Consider the following 22,995-nt stretch of genomic DNA (forward strand, 5'->3'; position numbering starts at 1 on the left):
AAATACTAAAATAAATTATGCATATACCATAACTTTACTAAATTAAACTACAACAGCAAAATAACAAAGCCTCACTATGAAAACACATACAAAAACAATAAAAATTAAGTTATTCAAACCATGCTTTGGATTCCTCTTCAGTCCAATCTGTTGGTGCTGTGGGGGAGGTGGAGGTGGAGGTGGGGGAGGGGGAGAATCTCGCTCGTGGTTTATGATCACTCGGTCAACTGTTCCATAGACAGCCAAAGTGAGGCAATTGTACCATCCCTTCAGCACAAGTCCATCTGTATTAACCTAAATAAAAGGAAAACAATCATATCAAACAATCGGTAATCGTCGGATGTTTTTTCACCTTAATGCATAGAATGCATTAAGGTGAAAAAATATGATTATTTACAACCCCTTTAAGTTTATTACACATCCTACCCAGATTGGTGGTTTAGATGCAGCAGTCCTTAAAGGGGTGGTTCCCCTAAAAATAAACTTTTAACATTGCTTTTCCCACATTAATTACGATTAGAATCGGCTGGTTTTATTAAAAAAACGTCTGTACATACCGTTTGCTATATTCGTTCTCACCGCCACTTCCGGGTACGATGCTGGCGGTGGGCGTTCCTAATTGATGGACAGACATCCGACCGACGCATACATCGCGTCACGAGATGCCGAAAGAAGCCGAACGTCGGTGCGCATGCGCCGTATAGAGCCTCACCGACGTTCGGCTTCTTTCGGCATCTCGTGACGCGATGTATGCGTCGGTCGGATGCCTGTCCATCAATTAGGAACGCCCACCGCCAGCATCGTACCCGGAAGTGGCGGTGAGAACGAATATAGCAAACGGTACGTACGGACGTTTTTTTTTAATAAAACCAGCCGATTCAAATTGTAATTAATGTGGGAAAAGCAATGTTAAAAGTTTATTTTTAGGGGAACCACCGCTTTAACATTATTTGCTGCTTAGTTCATTCACTAAGGTAATTTCAACATTTTTTAGAAAGCGCACCAATATTGTTTGGGTTATTAGTCACCAGTATTGCCGAGTGGTCTTTCCTATGCTGATCTTTCTACATGAATGACTTAAGCTGGATACACACTATCCAATTTTCTGTAGATTTTTTCCCTTCAGATTTACCAAAACCATATAATAGGAGGCCAAACCTTAGGAGTTTCAATTTGTATGCAATCAGGCAGACCCTCACTACATGTTTTGGTAAATCTGACAACAAAAAAGTTGGATAGTGTGCTGTGTCGGTGGTCATCTTAGGTAGAGGCAGGGTTTTGCTTCATCATGTCAGACTCCAGCAAGGAGAACATTGAGCAGCACAGTAGTGACATCACTAAATCTCCTAACACTAGTAGTCAGGTATGAGGCTCTAAGCACAGAAGTGCCTAGAGATCCTCACATACCAGGTAATGCAGTGCTATTGTTAAGGAGGAATTGCAGACAAAAGGTACATTTTTCAGTCTTCCAAACAATATTAGCATTTCAAAATGTTCCCTATATCACAGCAAATCTTTACTTTTTGAGATCAGTCCACTTTAAAGCCATAGAAGGTGAAAAGCTTAAAAGTGATAAAGTATTTTTTCTCTATAAAAATAACAAAAATGTTATACTTGCCTGTTCAAAACCATTTCGCAGAGCAGCCTGGATCCTTCTCTTCTCGGGTCCCTCTTCTGTGCTCTTGATCCCTGGCTCCTGCCCCCACAGCAAGCAGCTTGCTATGGGGGCACCCGAGCCGCAGCTCTGTGTGTACACATTCAAACACAGAGCCAAGGTTCGGCCACACCCATCTCCTGATTGGCAGCAGTGGGAGCCAATGGTGCCGTTTCCGTGTCTCAGCCAATCAGGAGGCAGAGTCCTGGAAGGCCGAGGCACTCGTGTACAATGCTGGGTAGAGATAGGGCTCAGGTCAGTATTAAAGGGGCTGTGGTCGGCTGCTGCACACAGGTGGGTTTTTATCTTAATGTATTAGGATAAGAAACCTTCTGCCTTTACAACCACAGAAGTTTTTATTGTGGATATTATTCCACATCCTGCCACATAATGAAGCCTATGGTATAGTTGGGAACAGAAGAAAGGGAAGTTTACCCTTCTGCACCCTATTTACTATTCCACACAATATGAAGAATTGCTTGTACATTATTGTAACTTAAATTTTTTTAAACTAAAAAGTTTTGTTCCTTTATGAAGGATTTTGAAGAATGTGTTAATTAAAATGTTTAAACTTACCTTTGTACTTGGTCGGAAAATAAGAGAGTTGTTTTCATCATATTCCAAACTGTTAATAAATGCAAAAAAGTTAACGTTACATATGAGCTACATCATATCTATACTAGCAGTTACACATCTTCGCTCAAAAAAAAATAAAAAAAAAAGCCAAACAACCACTGCATTATCTGCCTTTTACAAGACAGCAAAAACTGAAAAGGTAGAGCCCACTGTATAATCCAAAAGGGATTTGCAGAAGTGCCTATGTTTAAATAGAAGAGCTCTGATGTGACATTGCTATATACCGGGGATATGCAATCAGCGGACCTCCAGCTGTTGCAGAACTACAAATCCCATGAGGCATTGCAAGGCTCTGACATCCACGAGCATGACACTCAGAGGCATGATGGGATTTGTAGTTTTGCAACATCTGGAGGTCCGCTAATTGCATATCCCTGCTATATACTGTAACTTTTTGGAGTCATTGTAACTACTCACCCATGACACGCAAGCGAAACAGAAAGACCCCTTTCACACTTGTACGACTTAACCCACAAATTGGGACTGCAAAGTAGCATGACAAGGCATTGCCCATGATATTCAACAACAACCATTCATACTAGCACGACTTCAAGACGTGCTACTTCAAAGTAGTTCCTGCACTACTTTGGTCTGACTTTGATCCTACTTCAGCCAATTGAATATCACTGAAGTCAGAACTGACCTTGGCATGCAACTTGTGCTCTGATGATCTTGAAGGGGAACTCCACGCCAAAATTAAAAAGAAATAAACAAACAAAAAAAAACGGCATGGGTTCCCCCTCCAAGAGGGGGGGGGGGATACCAGGATCATGGCAGCAGCCATGGTCCTGGTTTAACCACTTGCCTTTGGAGGCCAAATATATACACAAGGGCAGAAAGTGGTTAAAGCAAACTAATGGGCAAAAAAAAAAATTATAAATATTATATACAAAATGAAGTGCAAAGCATTCTCTAAGTGGCACCCCTACTGAGCAGTTGACTTCCTGTGTTAAGAACGCAGCAGGGCAGATGTTGGCAAGGGTCCCAAAAGCAAGTGGGGGATTACTGGAGAAGGGATATCTACTTCAGTGATTTCCAGCTTCGAGGGGCATTGGCCAGGTATGGTATATACAGAGTTACATTGGTTCAAGGAGTACACTGTGCTTAGTGCTAACTTTAGGGCGACTAGACTCGCTTCCAATGTTCCAGAGTCAGCCTTCCCTGAAGTTGGCCTCATTTAAAAAAAAAAAAAAAAAATGTACCAGCACAGACTTTGCAGGTTCCCCAGTGCAAAAAGTTGCACAGCCAAGCATGATTTTTTTTATAGGAAACGTTTTGCATGGAAATACACCTCTCTGGATCTACTGATAGTTTTGATACTGGGTTTTCACTAAAGGTCATCTTTGCTTGCACACTTTCATATGCTTGGATTAAATTAAAAAGTTAGAGAGGTTCAGATTCTTGCTGATAAAATTAGAAGAACTTCAAGATCAAGTAAGAAATAATAATACCCACCTTCCGAGTCTGTCAAATACGGTGGCACTTGGCTTGCTGACATTGTTGAAGAAAAAGTCTAAATGAAACGTGTGTGGTGAGGTCTCACTGTAAGGGAAAAAAATAAATATTTAATATATTTATTGCACAAATGACCGTATATGCCCTTTTTGCTATTTAATAACATAACAAATGATTGACTTTTTTAATAATGATTTGAGTGAATAGCCATCTTGGGCAACTCATAGCTACCAATCAGATTCAAACCTAGAAAATAACCAGTGGAGGTAGAAAGTTTTGACTGTACAATTCTGGATAAGGCTGCATTCACACCTGAGCGTTTTGTCGCCTGAAGCGCGACGCTCAAATACGCTAGAGGGGAAAAAATACATTATACGCGTATCGGGCGGTTTGGGCGTATTTGAGCGTTTCCATTTCCCATAGAAAGTAATGGAAACGCTCGATTCAAGCGACTTGCGCGACAACAAGCGTTTGCTACGGGCGTTTTGTCGCTTTAATCAATAGAACTTTTCACCCAGGCAGAAGATAAAAAAAATCTACCAACATAGCAACAAGTGATGAAAAGATGATTATTTTTCCTATTGGCTAAAATAAAAAACATCGAAGTACAAAAACGTCGGACGACGTTGTATGCAAACGCACAAATAAGCATTAATACGCGCGACAAAACGCCGGAAAAAACGACCGACGCTCAGGTGTGAATGCAGCCTAAGGGAGACATCTGTAAGAATTATTTTAGTGCTCACCAACTAAGAAAAAATATTTTTACAGACAAATGTTCTCACTACAACAACAGCACATGCAAACAAATACTGAAATCCTTTTACACAGGCGTGTTTGTTTTAGGCGCTAAAGAGCTAAAAAAAAAAGTGCCTGTAAAGCGGTGCGCTTGCAGGACGTTAGAAAAAGTTCTGCAAGCAGCATCTTTCGGGCGGTGGAGGAGCTGTGTATCGCCCCTGCCATTGGAATCAATGGGCACCGCTGCCGAAACGCCTACAAAGAGCCTTGGCAGCACTGCTTTGAACCCTTTATTCGGCCGCTAGCAGGAGTTAAAAGCGCCCCGTTAGCGGGAAAAAAAGCACTGCTATTACAGCTGTAAAGTGACGCTTTACCGCTAATGCCCCCCCCCCCCCCCCCCCCTCAGTGTGAAAGTAGCCTTAGGAATATTAGAGGCAAGTACTAAACTTTGTGAAGATTTCCTGTTAACTGATTTATACAGCGACAATGAATTCAGTATGGGAAAATAATCTGTTCTTGTAATATCATTTTTAGACATACATGCTCCAGGCCTGTGAAGGAAGGGGATTAGAATAACAGCTCTGAAACTTCCAGTTTCAAAGGCATGTCAGCAACTATTTTTCTATCCCGATTTCCTTAAAGTAGTCCTAAGTGCTTAGCATTTGCCACCTTAATGTATTCACAGCATTAAGGTAAAAAAAATAAAAAAACGCTCCACTACAATTACCCTGCCCCCTCTAATCACTGACCTGTTGTCCATAACACCACAGATGGGTCCTTCACAACCCACGCAGTTCTCCCAAACTTCCTGGTTTTAAAGAAGTGATCTGTAACTCTTTGCTGGGGCAGGGAGAGGGGTTAAGACGTATGGGTGCTGTGTGCTCCAATGGATGCACACAGCCCCTGCAGGGAGCTAGCATGCACAGGTCTTTCCTTTGCAGCCAGCTAAGCAAGGGAAACAAAAGCTAACAGGATGGAGGGGCAGTTAGAGAACCAGCCAGGCATACAGGAAAGGTCTCATTCCAAGGAAGCAGATTAATAGATAGAGATGTAGAGAGATTACATCTCTATCTATATATCGATCTATATCTAGATATCGGTCTTTCCTGAACTAAAATGGGGTTTAGTATCAATTTAAGTGCATAGATCAGGTGCTGTTATGATTTTTTGATTCTTTTAATTGTACAGGTAGTAGCTGGGTTACATACATCCAACTTACATAGGACTCATACTTACAGAGAGACAACAGCAAGTGAGGGGAAATCAACCCCTAGGAAGGGAAACTCACTCCTCTAAAAGTTATCATGGAAAAAAAAAAAGGTACTTCCACTGAAGCTTTATCACCAATCCTTGTTTTCATGACAACCCAAAATGTTCTAAATCCAGTTGTCACCGGGACAAAAAGTGAGGTGAAATCTTCTGAAGCAGGGACATAGACAGCAAAAACAAACCTTACAGGGGTGTTAACCCTTCCCTATGCTATCCAATAGTTACACTTAAAATGTACCTGTTCCAACTTATATACAAATTCTTACACATACTGTATTCAATCTTCCTGATTTTCAACAATTTTTTACCCATTTTATTGTTCTCTGTAAACATACGAGTCTGACATTTTGACTCACCCATAGGCTCTGCTGTCTGGCAGGCTGCTATGTGCTCTTACTCCTGGCGGGATGACTCGAACCTCCGTGATGTAGACTATACATGGAAATCGGACCACGTCAACATTGCTGCTTTGCTACAAATGCAAATAAACAAGCACGTTATATCTTGATCAACATTCTAGTGCATCAATAAACACAGGCAGAGACTTACTTCTGAACACAAACATGCAGCTGCTCTTCACAAAGCTGCAAAACCATCACATTTTGTTCTTGGGTTTAGATACACTTTAATAAGGAAATGTTAAAAGCTCGGTCAGGTTTTCTTGTTTTTTTCTGCCCCAGTACAGATGTTTCCTCACTTCCTGTTTGGTAAAACACTGTCCCAGCACAGGAAGTGAGGGCAAATCTCTTTAGCGGAGCCCCAGACAGCAGGAAAACCTGACAGGGAAAACTTTAAAGCGGAGTACCGCCGAAAAAAATAAGTCAGCAGCTACCAAATACTGCAGCTACTGACTATTAATATTAGGATACTTACCTGTCCTGGGCACCCGCGATGTCAGCAGACAAAGTCGATCTGTCTCTCGGGTGGAGGCGCCGCCATCTTTGGTAAGGGAATCAGAAAGTGACGCCTTAAGGCTTCACTTCCTGGTTCCCTACTGTGCATGCGCGAGTCACACAGCGCGATGTCCCTGCTATCTTCTGGGACCTGTGTATCTCCCAGAAGACAACAGGGGGACGAAGTAGGCACAGGCCGTGGTGACCTATGCCCTGAAGTGGGAGCAAATACCTTGATTACACAGGTATCTATCTGCTTCCTCCTCCCCCTTGAAAGGTGCCAAATGTGACACCAGAGGGGGGGGGGGGAATTAAGAAAAGCGGAAGTTCCATTTTTGGGTGGAACTTCGCTTTAAATGAATCCTGTGTTTAGGCTTACTAATATACAGAGTAAACATCCTGAATCACGTGCCGAAGACTACAGCGCAAAACTCAACCATGAAAAGAGAGATCCACCTTTCAGTGCGATGTCACATGAAATGCGGTCAGTCTGCAGACCCCTCCCCCTTACAAAACGCAGTGGTTCTTCACCCCACCGACTGCTGTCCTTATTTGAACTCGGCCCCATCATCCATTCAGAGACCTGTGACCGGAGGGAGAGACTTAAAGCGGAGTTCCACCTAAAAATTGAACTTCCGCTTAATCCACTCCTCGCCCCCCTTACATGCCACATTTGGCATGTCATTTTTTTTGGGGGGGGGGGGGGGGAGTGGGGACTTCAGGAGGAGTGGGACTTCCTGTCCTCCTTCCGCCGAGGGGCTGGTAAGGCGAATAGCTTAATCGCCTTATTGCAGCCCCTCCCTGTAGGCAAGCGCCTGTCCAATCAGACAGCGGCGCATGCGCAGTGGGTGCCCGGCCGTGAAGCCGAAAGCTGTCACTGCCGGGTGCCCACACTAGGAATGAAGACGCCGGCCGGCGAGGGTGATCGAGGAGCCGAGCCCCGGCCGGCGCGTCGCTGAAACCGTGGAGCAGGTAAGTGTCTTTTTATTAAAAGCCAGCAGCTACACTTTTTGTAGCTGCTGACTTTTAATAAACTTAAAAACAGGCTGGAACACCCCTTTAAAGTCCCTTCTACAAATACTGCAGCTGCTGACTTTTAGTATTAGGACACTTACCTGCCCGGGCATCCAGTGGTGTCCTCACCCAAGCTGATTCTTCAATCGGCTCTCGGGTGTTGGCGCCACTATCTTGGCTAAGGGAAACTGTCAGCGAATCTCGCTGCGCTTTGTGAATTGGCTGGCGGGGGTAGGGGCTGAACTTCCAGATTACAATGATGCGGGCGAACTGGGCCGGAAGTGGTACCCGCTTTCCCTCACCCCAAAAAGGTGCCAAATGTGGCAGCGGAAAGGAGGAGGCGGCGGCGGCAGACAAGTGGAACTTCCCCTTTTGGGTGGAGCTCCGCTTTAAGGTGGATCTAAACGCTCAGGGAAGAAGTCATCTTAGCCTCAGTTACCATGGTGCTGCACATGTGACTAGTTAGGGGAAGGAGAGGCAGGTAAGACATAGCGGGTTCATTCACTAAAGGCAAAACCACTCAGCACTACAAATGAACTTGGAAGTGCAGTGGCTGTAAATCTGAGGGGAAGCTCTGCTGGTTTTATCATCCAATCATGTACAAGCAAATAGGCTGTTTTATTTTCCTTGCATGTCCCCCTCAGATCTTACAGTGCAAAGTGGATTTGTCTTTAGTATATAAAGCCCAGCACATCTCTTCTGCATTTAAGTGATTGTAAAGTCAAGGTTTTATCTTAAAGCATTCTCTGCATGAAGATAAAAAGCCTTCTGTGTTCAGCAACCCCCCTCTGCCCCCCAATACTTACCAGAGCCCCGTCTCTGTCCAGCGATGTACACGAGTGCCTCAGCTGTCCAGAACTCTCCCTCCTGATTGGCTGAGAGACAGCAGCAGCGCCATTGGCTCCTTGCACTGTCAAAGTCAGTTAGCCACTCAGGAGAGAGAGGGGTGGGGCTGAACCGCAGCGCCCTGTCTAAATGGACACACAAAGCTGCGGCTTGGCTTGGGTGCCCCCATAGCAAGCCGTTTGCTGTGGGGCACTCAACAGGAGGGAGGGGCTAGGAGCACTGAAGAGGGACCCGAGAAGAGGAGGATCGGGGCTGTTCTGTGCAAACCCTCTACACAGAGTAGGTAATTATAATTTATAACATGTTATTTTTAAATAAAAAAAGACTTTACAATTCTTTTTTTAAAATTCCAAACCGGATCGCTTGTTTGTGGCAACCAATCAGCTTCTAGCTTCCATTTTTCAAACTTAAAGGATAAGTTCACCTTTTGAAACATATTACAAATCCACATCAATCTAGTCCTGTGAATGGAAAACGACAAGACCTGTCTGCCTTAGCAGCTGTTGGCTTGTAGTTGTGGCATCGATGTGAGGCTGCATTCACACCTTGGCGTTTTGAATCATGGTCATATTTGCCGCGATTCTGCCCGCTATTTTAAAGCGCAGAGGCGTGAATGACGATTGGAAGAACGTACATTTGAGATGTCATTTACTCAATAGGCACCTAAAATCGTGGTGCGGTTATGGCATGATAAATCACGTAGCAACACGCATTGCGTGATGCTTGTCGCCCAAAAAAAGCAAATTTTGGGCGCCATGCTTCACGTGATGCGGATTGCCACGATTTATCGCATGGCAGAACTGCTCAATTTAAATAAATAACATCTCAAATGTGCAATTTACAGTTTTCCGTTTACACCTCGAGGCTTTGAATTTGCAGGCAGAAGCGCAACAAATCTGCCTGCGAATCAAAATGATGAGGTGTGAAAGGAGATTTAATGTGTAACAGCTCAGCCGTACGATTCTGCACATGCCCTGCGTGGCACCCATGATCTGCCGATAGCGGGCGCCATGCTTCCCGGCTCCCAATAAAAGAAATAATAAAACACACCTTTTTTTTTAACGGCAATGAGATTTGTATTTATTGTTTTAAAGCTATAGGGTGATTGGTTACTCTTCACAGCTGCTTCAGTCTTAGTAACCCCCCCTCTAGTAATGTGTATATCAGTGCCCCCCCCCCCAAGTAACGTGTACATATCAGTGCCCCCCCCCCCCCCAAGTAACGTGTACATATCAGTGCCCCCCCCCCCCAAGTAACGTGTACATATCAGTGCCCCCCCCCCCCAAGTAACGTGTACATATCAGTGCCCCCCCCCCCCCCAAGTAACGTGTACATATCAGTGCCCCCCCAAGTAACGTGTACATATCAGTGCCCCCCCAAGTAACGTGTACATATCAGTGCCCCCGCCCAAGTAACGTGTACATATCAGTGCCCCCCCCCCCCCCCAAGTAACGTGTACATATCAGTGCCCCCCCCCCCAAGTAACGTGTACATATCAGTGCCCCCCCCCCAAGTAACGTGTACATATCAGTGCCCCCCCCCCAAGTAACGTGTACATATCAGTGCCCCCCCCCCAAGTAACGTGTACATATCAGTGCCCCCCCCAAGTAACGTGTACATATCAGTGCCCCCCCCCCCAAGTAACGTGTACATATCAGTGCCCCCCCCCAAGTAACGTGTACATATCAGTGCCCCCCCCAAGTAACGTGTACATATCAGTGCCCCCCCCAAGTAACGTGTACATATCAGTGCCCCCCCCAAGTAACGTCTACATATCAGTGCCCCCCCCCCCAAGTAACGTGTACATATCAGTGCCCCCCCCAAGTAACGTGTACATATCAGTGCCCCCCCCAAGTAACGTCTACATATCAGTGCCCCCCCCCCCAAGTAACGTCTACATATCAGTGCCCCCCCCCCCCCAAGTAACATGTACATATCAGTGCCCCCCCCCCCCAAGTAACATGTACATATCAGTGCCCCTCCCCAAGTAACGTGTACATATCAGTGCCCTCCCCCAAGTAACGTGTACATATCAGTGCCCCCCCCAAGTAACGTATACATATCAGTGCCCCCCCCCCCCCCAAGTAACGTATACATATCAGTGCCCCCCCCCAAGTAACGTATACATATCAGTGCCCCCCCCAAGTAACGTGTACATATCAGTGCCCCCCCCAAGTAACGTGTACATATCAGTGCCCCCCCCCCAAGTAACGTGTACATATCAGTGCCCCCCCCCCCCCCAAGTAACGTGTACATATCAGTGCCCCCCCCCAAGTAACGTGTACATATCAGTGCCCCCCCCCCCCCAAGTAACGTGTACATATCAGTGCCCCCCCCCCCAAGTAACGTGTACATATCAGTGCCCCCCCCCCCAAGTAACGTGTACATATCAGTGCCCCCCCCCCAAGTAACGTGTACATATCAGTGCCCCCCCCCCAAGTAACGTGTACATATCAGTGCCCCCCCCCCAAGTAACGTGTACATATCAGTGCCCCCCCCAAGTAACGTGTACATATCAGTGCCCCCCCCAAGTAACGTGTACATATCAGTGCCCCCCCAAGTAACGTGTACATATCAGTGCCCCCCCAAGTAACGTGTACATATCAGTGCCCCCCCCAAGTAACGTGTACATATCAGTGCCCCCCCCAAGTAACGTGTACATATCAGTGCCCCCCCCAAGTAACGTGTACATATCAGTCCCCCCCCCCCCAAGTAACGTGTATATATCAGTCCCCCCCCCCCCAAGTAACGTGTATATATCAGTCCCCCCCCCAAGTAACGTGTATATATTAGTGACCCCCCCCCCTCCCGAGTACTGTGTATATATATATGATGATATTAGTGATCAGTGGCGGTGCGTCCATAGAGGGCGCCGGAGCCCCGCCCCCCACTGATACAATACATAGATTCATGCATTGCATGTATTGCCGCTGCCGCCGACTATTCAGATGGCCGGCCCCCTGGCGAGCGCCGGCCATCTGAATAACGGCAGCTGGTTGGCTGTGGAAAGTACCGCTGGCTCTGATAGGCTGTAATCGGCTTCCAAATACTTATCCAAGGGACACACGGGGGGGGTGCGTTCCTTGGATAAGACTGACAGGCGTCTCAGCTAATCAGGTTCACCGGTTCTGGCTGAAGCGTCATCAAGGGCGGAAGACGACATCGAGGGACCGTGTAAAGAGGATCGCCGACCCCAGAAAGGTAAGTGCCGGGGGGGGGGGGCAGCATTTTACAGGGCACAGTGGCTGCGTTTGATGGGCCCAGTGTCTGTGCTTTTTTTTTTTTATCGTTTGTTTGCGAAATTTCTGAGCACCAGCTGCCACTGTTAGTGACCCCCCCCCCCCCCTAGTAACGTGTATATGATATTAGTGACCCCCCCGGTATAGTAATGTGTATATGATATTAGTGACCCCCCAGGATAGTAATGTGTATGATATAAGTGACACCCCCCCCCCAGGATAGTAATGTGTATATAATATTGGTGACCCGGTATAGTAATGTGTATGATATGTGACACCCCCCCCCCCCCGGTATAGTAATGTGTATGATATAAGTGACACCCCCCCCCCCCCCCGGTATAGTAATGTGTATGATATAAGTGACACCCCCCCCCCCCCCCCCCGGTATAGTAATGTGTATGATATAAGTGACCCCCCCCCCCCCCCGGTATAGTAATGTGTATGATATAAGTGACACCCCCCCCCCCGGTATAGTAATGTGTATGATATAAGTGACACCCCCCCCCCCCCGGTATAGTAATGTGTATGATATAAGTGACACCCCCCCCCCCCCCCCGGTATAGTAATGTGTATGATATAAGTGACCCCCCCCCCCCCCCCGGTATAGTAATGTGTATGATATAAGTGACACCCCCCCCCCCCGGTATAGTAATGTGTATGATATAAGTGACACCCCCCCCCCCCCCCGGTATAGTAATGTGTATGATATAAGTGACACCCCCCCCCCCGGTATAGTAATGTGTATGATATAAGTGACACCCCCCCCCCCCCCCCCGGTATAGTAATGTGTATGATATAAGTGACACCCCCCCTCCCGGTATAGTAATGTGTATATAATATTGGTGACCCCCCCGGTATAGTAATGTGTATGATATAAGTGACACCCCCCCCCCCCCCCCGGGATAGTAATGTGTATAAAACATTAGTGACCCCCCCCCCCCAGTATAGTAATGTGTATGATATAAGTGACACCCCCCCGGTATAGTAATGTGTAGGATATAAGTGACACCCCCCCCCCCCGGATAGTAATGTGTAATACTGTATATAATATTAGTGACCCCCCCCCCCCCGGTATAGTAATGTGTATAAAATATTAGTGACCCCCCCCCCCCCCCCCCCCGTATAGTAATGTGTATGTTATAAGTGACCCCCCCGGGATAGTAATGTGTATATAATATTAGTGACCCCCCCCCCCCCCCCCCGGTATAGTAATGTGTATATGATATTAGTGACCCCCCGGTATAGTAATGTATATAATATTAGTGACCCCCCCCCCCCGGTATAGTAATGTGTATATGATATTAGTGACCCCCCGGTATAGTAATGTATATAATATTAGTGACCCCCCCCCCGGGATAGTAATGTATGTACTCCTCTAGCCTGCCCATGTCATAGGAGGAGGCTGCACTCCCAGGATATCCAGGCCTCAGGCCCTCCCCATCTGCCCCGTACACAACACACGCCTTCTCCGATCCCAGCCAGCGCTGACCATCCCCCCGAGAACGTCGAACCCGTCCCCGGCCCGCTCCCTCCTCTCACCTCCGTGTTCTGGTGCTTGAAGGTCTCTAAAAACAGCAGCTCCATTGCGGACTCACCCGCCATGTTTGGTGTGGGCGGGCAGGTGAGTGGGCGTGGTTTCCGCTCAGTGGGAATCACATCCGAGCGAGCGTCGAGAGCAAATCCAATCCGATGTCGCATTGCACGGGGGCCGCCCCTCTGTGGAAAGTGTCGCCGGTCTGGAGAAGCTGCCGCCATGTTTTTGGTGGGATCTTGTAATGAAAGCTATCCTAGAATGATTTTAACCACTTTAGCTTTAGGCTTTTTCTGGCACTTTTTTTTTTTTTTTTGTAAAAATCTGTATCTTTTTTTTATAGAAAATTACTTAATACCTTTAGCAGAGACCCTAGAACGGGTTAGCAACCTCGGCTCTCAAGCTGCGGTAAAACTACAAATCCCATCATGCCTCTGCCTCTAGGAGTCATGCCTATGATTGTTAGGGTCTTGCAATGTCTCATGGGACTTGTAGTTTCAAAACAGCTGGAGGGCTGAGGTTGCCTACCCCTGCCCTAGAGAATAAACTGGCAATCCTTGCCACATTTTATGTTACATGATATTTGCACAGCTGTTTTTAAAATGCTGGAAAAAAATACACTTTAGCCCACGTTCACATTGGTCCTATTTGACATACAATTTGACATGTCAAATCACATGCCAAATCGGAGTCTATACGACCCTAAATCTCTTCTCTTCCTTTAAAAGGCAAAAGATCAACATTTTATTTTTTAGATTTTTATTTTTACTTTATAAAGTTGCTCTGGTTCCTCCCAGATCATAGAGGTGATCAGAGATTATCTGGTCTCTTCTCACCTCTGTGACCACTTGCAGGAATAGGGTAGCCACCTGTCCAGGATTCACCTCTGTTGGGGGGATCCAGGTACATTTAGGTTGCATTGAATGTACAGGGTGGGGGGGGGGGGGGGGAGTTGGGAATGTTAGATCTGTATTTTTTTTTCTTTTGTTCTTTTTCTATGTTTTACTACTGTTTGAAGGAATATCAATTGCATGTGATACCAGATCTGTGCAAATAGGTTCAAGGAACGGGGTGATGCTTCTCAGGATGATTGCACTCAGAGTTCTGGATGCGGGTCTGAGTTCCATCCCTGTCACATTTTTTTATTTTCCCCTATGGCTTCCTTGTCCGTGATATCTTGGAATGTCCGGGGTCTTAAAGCGGATCTCCACTCTAAAGTGGAGTCCCGCTGATCGGCCCCCTCCCCCCCTCCGGTGTCACATTTGACACCTTTCAGGGGGGAGGGGGGTGCAGATACCTGTCTACAGACAGGTATCTGCACCCACTTCCGGCCCTACGATACGGGCAAAAGACGGGTTTTTTCCTCGCTTCCCGTCCGTCCCCCGTTGTATGCTGGGAACACTCGGCTCCCAGCACACAGCGGGAGCCAATCGGCGGGCGCAGCGCGACTCGCGCATGCGCCGTAGGGAACCGGGCAGTGAAGCCGGAGCGCTTCACTTCCTGGTTCCCTCAGCGTGGATGGAGGGGGGAGCAGCAGGGTGACGAGCGATCGGCTCGTCATCTGCTGCGATCACCGCTGGACTCCAGGACAGGTAAGTGTCCTTATATTAAAAGTCAGCAGCTGCAGTATTTGTAGCTGCTGGCTTTTAATATATTTGTTTAGTGGCACATCCGCTTTAATTCCAAAATTAAAAGGCTAGTCTTTAAATTTCTCCAGGGTTATTTCCCGGACATTTGTATTCTGCAGGAGACGCACCTTGTGGGGGCGGCAGGGTCCTCGGCCTACGTAAGCCTTGGGTGGGGCATTATTGCTATGCTACCCATTCCAGCAGGACCAATGGGATCAGTATCCTTGTCTGCAAGTCCTTATAATTTACACTGCTAGACCTGCATCTAGACCAGTGTTTTTCAACTCCAGTCCTCAAGGCGCACCAACAGGTCATGTTTTCAGTCTTTCCATTATTTTGCACAGGTGATTTGATCAGTTTCACTGCCTTAGTAATCACCACAACCGTTTTATCTGAGGGAAATCCTGAAAACTTGTTGGGGCGCCTTGAGGACTGGAGTTGAGAAACACTGATCTAGACCCGGAGGGTAATTATGTGATACTCCACACCATGTTTACTAGTATGCCGTTAGTTCTGGTGGGCCTATATAACCCCCCTCCTGCTACTGTTGGGCTCCTCATTCATGTGGTTACGACCTATTCAGCCACTGCGGTACTCTTGGCGGGAGATTTCAATATGGTACCATGCCCCAACCTAGATAGGATGTCCTCAGGTCTAGCAGTTGATTCCCCACTCTCCCGGTGGGCTGATGTTTTTGGCCTCACAGACGTTTGGAGGTGGAGGAACCCGAGGGTTAAGGGATATACTTTTAGCTCAGCCACACATACAGCCATGTCACAAATTGACCTTATCTATGCGAGCAGCCCGATCTTAGCTAGAGTTCAGGAAATCTCTGTGCTTCCCAGGGGATCTCGGATCATGCCCCCATTCTGCTTAGGCTACATACAGGACTGGCCCCGGGCGGCGGCCTTTGGCGCCTCTCGAGGTACTGGGTGTCGGACGAGAGGGTGGAGCTTGAGATAGAATCCTCTATTGTGGAGTACTGGTCTCCCGATGCTCCGGGATTGGAGTCTCCGGATCGCTGGGAGGGATTCAAATTTCAATTAGACAAAAATACCAATCACTTATACAGTCTGTACGCGTTTCCTCCCGGGCTTCGATTGCCCAGGCGGAGTAAAGGACTCAGACGTTGGAAGCGCAGTATGTAGACACTGGCGGGGAACAACAGTGGGTGGATCTCCTGGTGGTGGTGCGGGAGGTTCAGCTTCTTAGGCTGACGGCAGCTAGAAAACAGCTCCTCTATCGGTCACAGAGAGCGTTTGAGCAGGGAGAAAAGACGGGGCGCCTGCTTCCGTGGATCTCTAGAGATCCAGCCAACTCTGTTCCTGTAGCCAATATCCGTCATGAGTCTGGTGGGCTGCTTTCTGACCCGGGGGAGATTAATGCTTGTTTTGCTGCTTACTATGAGGGGCTCTATTCCTCTAGAGTGGACTATTCTCCTGAGGAACTTCACTCCTTTTTAGATAGACTAGACTTTCCTGCTCTATCAGAGGAGGCTCGCATGACACAGGATGCTCCGGTTATCCTGAAGGAAATTCAGGTGGCGGTCGCTTCCTTGCAGACGGGGAAAACCCCTGGAGATGGCGGCTTGCCGGCCGAATTCTTCAAAACACACTATGCTTCCTTAGTGCCACGATTTAGAGGGGCCCTGCTGGCCTCCCTTAGGGAACACTCGTTACCCCCTTCCATGCAACGTGCGGTTGTTGTAGTCATCCCCAAACCGGTGAAGGACCCCACACTCTGCTCTTCATATAGACCAATTTCGCTGTTGAAAGTAGATGCTAAAATATTCTCTAAGGTGTTGGCGAATCGCCTTAATGCGGTGATACTCTCTATGATTCATGGGGACCAGACCGGCTTTATGCCGGGCAAGGGGACGGACATCAACCTGCGGAGATTGTTCACGGTTATTGACCGGGTGGCTGGGAGGGGGGGAGGGGAGGTGGTTGCCTCTCTGGACGCCGAGAAGGCCTTTGACTCGGTGGAGTGGGAATATCTCTGGGCGGTTCTTCGGAGGTTTGGCCTGTGTCCGAAGTTCATATCCTGGCTTAGGATGTTATATGCTAACCCGACTGCTGTTTATTTTTTACACTGCATTTTATGCTCGAAAGGCAATCATACTCCAGTGGAAAGCTACTGAACCGCCTGGATTGTCCACCTGGCGAAAGCTGGTGAATGACACTTTACCTTTGTATAAGCTGACATACATGGGGCGCAATTGCCCTAAGAAGTTTGAGAAAATCTGGACAGCTTGGCTAGGCGACTGATGATATAGTGAGATTTTATTTCTGTTTGCCCCCTTCCCCCTAGAGCAGTGATGGCGAACCTTGGCACCCCAGGTGTTTTGGAACTACATTTCCCATGATGCTCATGCACTCTGCAGTGTAGTTGAGCATCATGGGAAATGTAGTTCCAAAACATCTGGGGTGCCAAGGTTCGCCATCACTGCCCTAGAGTGATCCCGGGCCCCCCCTCCCCTTCCTCTCGGCCCCTCCCCTTGGTCTTCAGTTCAGGATATGGTGTTTTTTGGCTTCTGTGAATATTTTTCATTTTTGTGAGCCTACTCTTGATGCACAATGTAATGTATGGTATGTTTTTTACATTTTATTGATTTATTGAAGTAAACTCCCTCCCTTCCCTTTCCCTTCTCCCCTCCCCTTTAGACGCGGTACTTGGATGTTTTCACTATGTATATGCTTCTCTTTATACCACTGTAATAATTGTTTGATGCCTCGTTGCCCTGATCTGTATCATCTGAAATGTATAAGCATGTAATCGTTTGAGTATCTCAATAAATATTCCTTCTGTTAAAAAAAAAAAAAAAAACAGGCAGGTCAACTTGAGGTACAGCAACTTCCTTAATGTCATTACCTTTCACCACTGCAGCCTCCCAACTTGTTTGCGGGATATCCGCCCATGGCGTGGTATCCCCTGAGTCCATCGGGGAGCATTCTCTGGAATTGGTGGTTGCAGCACGGACCCCTTTGCTCCACTTCAACTCTGGCAGCTCTGGCTTGAACCAGTGGTCATCACCCGCATCAGAAGAAGAATCAATCTCAGAGCTGGCATACTCCTCCGCGGACAAACAAGTACGAACAATCTTTGACTTACAGTCCCTGCCCTGCTTACCAGAAATCCTCTTGGCCTCGACAGGGGCAACATCCTCCCTGGAGTCCGGTCTGCGCAGGGGAAAACCTCGACCACAGCCGTGGGAGTCCTTTACATATCCCACCTTCTTGAGGGCGAAACACACGTGCACCATTACCGTGCACGCGGTCTCCTAGGCAGCATCCACTTTCACAGCAGGCACATCTTTCAGCAGCATCACAGTCACTCACCGTGGGAGACACCATCGGAGTGGCAACCGAAGACAAAGTGGCAGCAGTAGTAGTAGTAGTAGTGGGAGTAAGCCAGGAGGCGACTTCCTCCTCGGTAACAGTCCCTGTGATACAGTTGACCCTATAAGCGCGGGGCGACTCTGTAGGCTGCTTCACTTTCCCACATCTCGTGCATCGGATGAAGGGCTGAATTTTGATCACCAGCTCAGTAAATCTTGGACAAGACACGCCAAGTGCCTCTACGCTGCCACTTGTATACCTCCCCCGGGACTTCATACAGATTCTGTTGTCTGTCAGGGAAGCTCCAGTAAGGACAGGCATCGGGTTAACTCCCGGGAAGGACATGGGAGGCCTCAGCCTTTCGAATGGCGTTGGGAAAGCAGACATGGTTGCATGATCTTCTCTCGTGGGCGGGTAATCACTCTCTCTCTTGGGGCCAAACTCACCTACGTCTCACGCAGGGGTGGGTAACTCCTCCCACTTTGAGTTATTTTCTGGACACGTTGCTGGGACACGTCACTCCGCTGCATGTGCGCCCAGACTTTTCAGCCGTTCGCGTTAACCCCTTCTTCACCTCGCACAGTCCAAAACCATGACAATTTTTCAGGCTCTCAATGGCGGAAAAACACAAAAATCACTCAGTTCTGTTGCCAGAGGTAACAGCCAATCCCGGACGAGCCCCCATGTGTAGCACTACCCCCGAAGGGGCTGCTGGTTTGATTTGGGTGGCATGTTACCTCTTATCTTCTCACCGTCTAGGGTACTGGATGAGAGCATGAGAGCTGTAATAAAGTCAATATCCACACGACAGGTGTCTTTTCTGTGTTTTTATTACCCAGCCGGGTAAAAACGGTAAATAGTAGAAAAGGTGAAGGGATAGAAGAATTGAGAAATGGCGGATTCAGGGTTAACTGGCATGGAAACAGTCCTGCTCCCAATGATAAATCTCTTCACCACTCTAGACAGAGTGGGTACAGTGCATCTGAATTGGCCTCTCTCACCAGCTTAGCAGCCAGAGTGTCACTCGAAACTTTAGGTTAAAGTCTCTGCCACAGACCCTCCTAAAGGTGGAGATAACTTTGGTCCAAAATCCCTCTCAACTGGATTCAGCACCCAGATCTCCTTCAAATAGCTCCAATTTCAGCAATAACTGACAGGCGACCACCGTCTAGCCTCTCAGGTATGAAATGTCCTTCAATGAGTGAAATAGGCCCCTCCTGCAACACCAGCCTCGTGCTCGGTATCCCTCAGACAGGTTCCTCATCGACCGGCTTCCTCCACTTTGGACGGACAGCACAGGACCAATTGTACGTTCGTAGACTCAGTCTGCTTACTGAGCCTACTAGGTAGATTAATGCTCTGGATCAACGTGGTTCCGAAGCCATGAACACAGCAACACACACACACCCCGGCCAGGAGGGCGACACACGGGGTAGTGGGACGACTGCCCAGGTGGAAGGCGTGGGGCGACGACGACCCGCACTAATGGCGTCTGGCCCTTAAATACCCCTCCCCAGCATGCACAGCGTTCAACCCTCCTGATTGGCTGCCGAGGAGAAGTATCCACACGACCCTGAATTTACTGCTGCCCCCTACCGCCTGGGGGTGACTGGAGTCCCCAGACAGGAGAATAGGCACACAGCACAGCCAGGGCTGGAACAGAGGCCTTAAATTTAACTAAATTAACGTAGTCAGAGTTAATTAACTCTCTGACCCCCCTTCTAAATTTACAACAGCACCTGCCACAAAAGTAGCCAGGCGCTACACAAATATCTCCTGAACTGTGGAGGTTTAGGAAATATTTCAAGCACCTACAGGTAAGCCTTAACTTAATCTAGGCTTACCTGTAGGTAAAAGTGGTTGTAAAGGGTTGTCCTGGCCCTAACCCTCTTTCCCCCAAAAAGTTTGTAAGAGAAAAAAAAACATACTGCAGGTTCACCACTTGAAACAGGCTTGTAGCGAGATGTACAGATCGGTATATGGTAAACAGTCCTCTCAGCCTCACACAGACTTTCCCCCCTGAAGAAGATACGACACCCCCTGTATCGGCACGCGTAGGGGTGGGGACAGGACGGCAGGAAAGTCTGTGTGAGGCTGTGGGGACTGTTTACCATATCCTGATCTGTACATCTCGCTACAAGCCTGTTATAGAGTGGTGCACTGTCGCACCTGCAGTATTTGAGTACCCGGCAAGGGATCTCTTTTTATTTAAATAAATATTGTTAAAACGTTACTTGCACCATCCGGGTTTTTTTCTTATATATTCTATGATCTGGAGCTGCCTGCCAAGGAACCAGGAACCCAGGATTATCCATTAGAACCCAGGTATGGTTCATAAGCGTGCACAGACCAAGCTTGGTTGCAAGGTGGCACGCTCTGAGGTGAGCGTCCATTACCATAGGTAACGACACCTTGGCATGACTTTTGCATCACTCACTGGGCCGTGTGTTGTATGAACTGTATTATACACCACCCTTGGATTGCTGCTACTGATTACATGCACTAAAGCACTGTGGAATTTTTCATTCATTTTTTATCCACACTGAAGCACCTTAGAATACTTTTATATGGACTTGTGTGTTATTTTTAAGGATTGGACTGTTTACCACTATTATTTATTATTTATTATGCATGTTCATGCACCTTAGTGTGATGCGATTTTTTTGAATCATGCATTTTTTTTGATGCAATTTATATTTTTTGAATCATTATTTATATATATTTACTTGTAATATTTGTTTGCACATATCTACATCACTTACTGGACACATATCCCCCTTACTTTGTTAAGTGGTGTGTGCACCATCATTTCATTAGCGCTGCGTTTTATATTGTTTATATGTTTGTTTATCTCCTTGATGTCAGAGTATAACTAGAGGAAAAAACTCCAAAATGAAAAAAACAAGAAAATAGGATTTACCTTTAGTTCTATTCTAACTAAATGGAAAACACAAGATTAGTATGTAAAATGACTCATTAAAATGAAGGGGGGGGGGGGATAAAGGGGACGTGGAAGGGGGTATGGTGTCGGAAGTTAAAAAAAATAAAATAAAAGTCAGCAGCTACAAATACTGCAGCTGCTGACTTTTAATATATGGACACTTACCTGTCCAGGGCGCCCGCGATGTCGGGTCCCAAAGCTGATTTGTCCCTTGGGTGGAGGCGCCGCCATCTTCGGTAGGGGAATCAAGAAGTGAAGCCTTGCGGTTCCACAGCCTGCGCGTCCTCACTGGTCCCTGCTGTCTTCTGGGACCTGTGTGTCTCCCAGGAGACAGCGGGTGGGGGGGGACAGAGTAGGCACCGGACATGGTGCAGGTCACCGCAGTGATCTATGTCCAGAAGTGGGAGAAAAGTATTACAAAAAGCGGAGGTTCCATTTTTGGGTGGAACTTCACTTTAAGGTAAGAATTATAGATAATAGATATAGATATAAATAGATGGCTTTTGGTATGATTTTTGGGAGAGATAGGGGTGGGAGAGATAAAGGGGAATGGGAAGGCAGTATGGGGTGGGAAGGTAAGGGAAGAATTTTGGAGACAGCTGTAAGCATCTTCCCATACTTTTTCCGCTTCAAGCGGATCTTCAGTAATTTGTTCATCTTTCCATCTATTAAATCCTCTGCCCTTGTTGTTTTAACTGTGGATAGTAAAGCATTTTTTTTTCTGCAAGTAAATACCTTACACAGCCAACTTCCTGTTTCTTGTCTGGTAAAAAGCCTAGGCTTATGACATCATGCACAGCTCTCTCCCTCACTCGCCTTAGAGTTTGCCAGGAAGGGAGGGGGAATGAGTCATAAGAAGGCCAATAAGAGCTGCAGAGCTGGAGGTGTGTCTTATGTGTCTGTAAAGCCAGGAAATAAGCAGGCAGCAGCTTCTGCTGCCCACAGTTAAAATGGATGCAGTCAGACTCAGTGGAGGGAGATTTCTGCAGGATATTTAGCAAGTACAGAATCACAGTATATATCAAATAATATACAAAGTGGTTGGAGGGAAGCTTCAGAATGGCAAAGGTGTTTTTATTAGACCTATCGGGGAGAAAGATCAACCAGATTATTAGTATTGAGATTTGAAGAGCCTCCACCTTTCAATGTGTCTCTTTACTCCTTTGTGATGAGTAAATAGGATAGATCTGGTCGATGTGATAAGGTTATAGGATATACACATTTTCTATATGTTTGGAATAGTTTGTATGTAATGCTGTGTATGAGATTTAAATGTTTTTCCACATTTGCTTGCTTAATTTATGAATATTTTCCTGGGTATTTATTGTGGTGTATTGTTTTATAACATAATTTTTTCTAAAATAAAAAATAGAAAAAAACCTCATGACCACAAGGTGGCAACAGAATACCAACTCTGCTCACTTTAAATAGTGTACACGGCTGGTGGAATGGTGAAAGGAAACCCCTTTACATGATTGCAGAGGTAATTGCCTGTATCCATTACTGAAACTGTAATATTCTATAATTAAACGCAAAGGTCTTAAAAACTACTAGTAACAGCAGTGATAGAATGATATTAAAGGCTAATGCCGCGTATTAGGCATGTGCAATTTTTTAAGTTACGAATACGTTTTCCGTCAATTTTCGTTATTTTAGTTGATTCGTTAACATACGAATGAACGAATGGTTTAGCGGAATTGATAACGAATAACGATATTTTCAAAATAACGAATATGAAAAACAACGAAGATACGAAAGATGAAAGAAACGAAAACATAGAAAATACCGAACCCAAAAAAAAAAAATAATTACG

General features: G+C 46.7%; 1 protein-coding gene across 2 annotated transcripts in view; it reads right to left on the reverse strand.

The window, feature by feature from the left end:
• VIRMA (vir like m6A methyltransferase associated) overlaps nt 1–13,379 on the reverse strand; it is a 53,276-nt gene extending 39,897 nt beyond the window's left edge. For both annotated transcript variants that reach the window (XR_005749540.1, XM_040354678.1), the window contains exons 1-5: nt 13,284–13,379; nt 6,109–6,224; nt 3,746–3,832; nt 2,231–2,279; nt 120–294 (exon numbers count right to left, since the gene is read on the reverse strand). Coding sequence is in view for 1 of the 2 variants with exons in the window: in XM_040354678.1 (XP_040210612.1) it covers nt 120–294; nt 2,231–2,279; nt 3,746–3,832; nt 6,109–6,224; nt 13,284–13,346 (490 nt within the window). In the remaining variant the exon portion in view is untranslated. The remainder of the gene's footprint in view (nt 1–119; nt 295–2,230; nt 2,280–3,745; nt 3,833–6,108; nt 6,225–13,283) is intronic.
• Nucleotides 13,380–22,995: the final 9,616 nt, after the last annotated feature.

This window comes from Rana temporaria, chromosome 5 (assembly GCF_905171775.1).
Source record: "Rana temporaria chromosome 5, aRanTem1.1, whole genome shotgun sequence".
NCBI classification, from domain to species: Eukaryota; Metazoa; Chordata; class Amphibia; order Anura; family Ranidae; genus Rana; species Rana temporaria.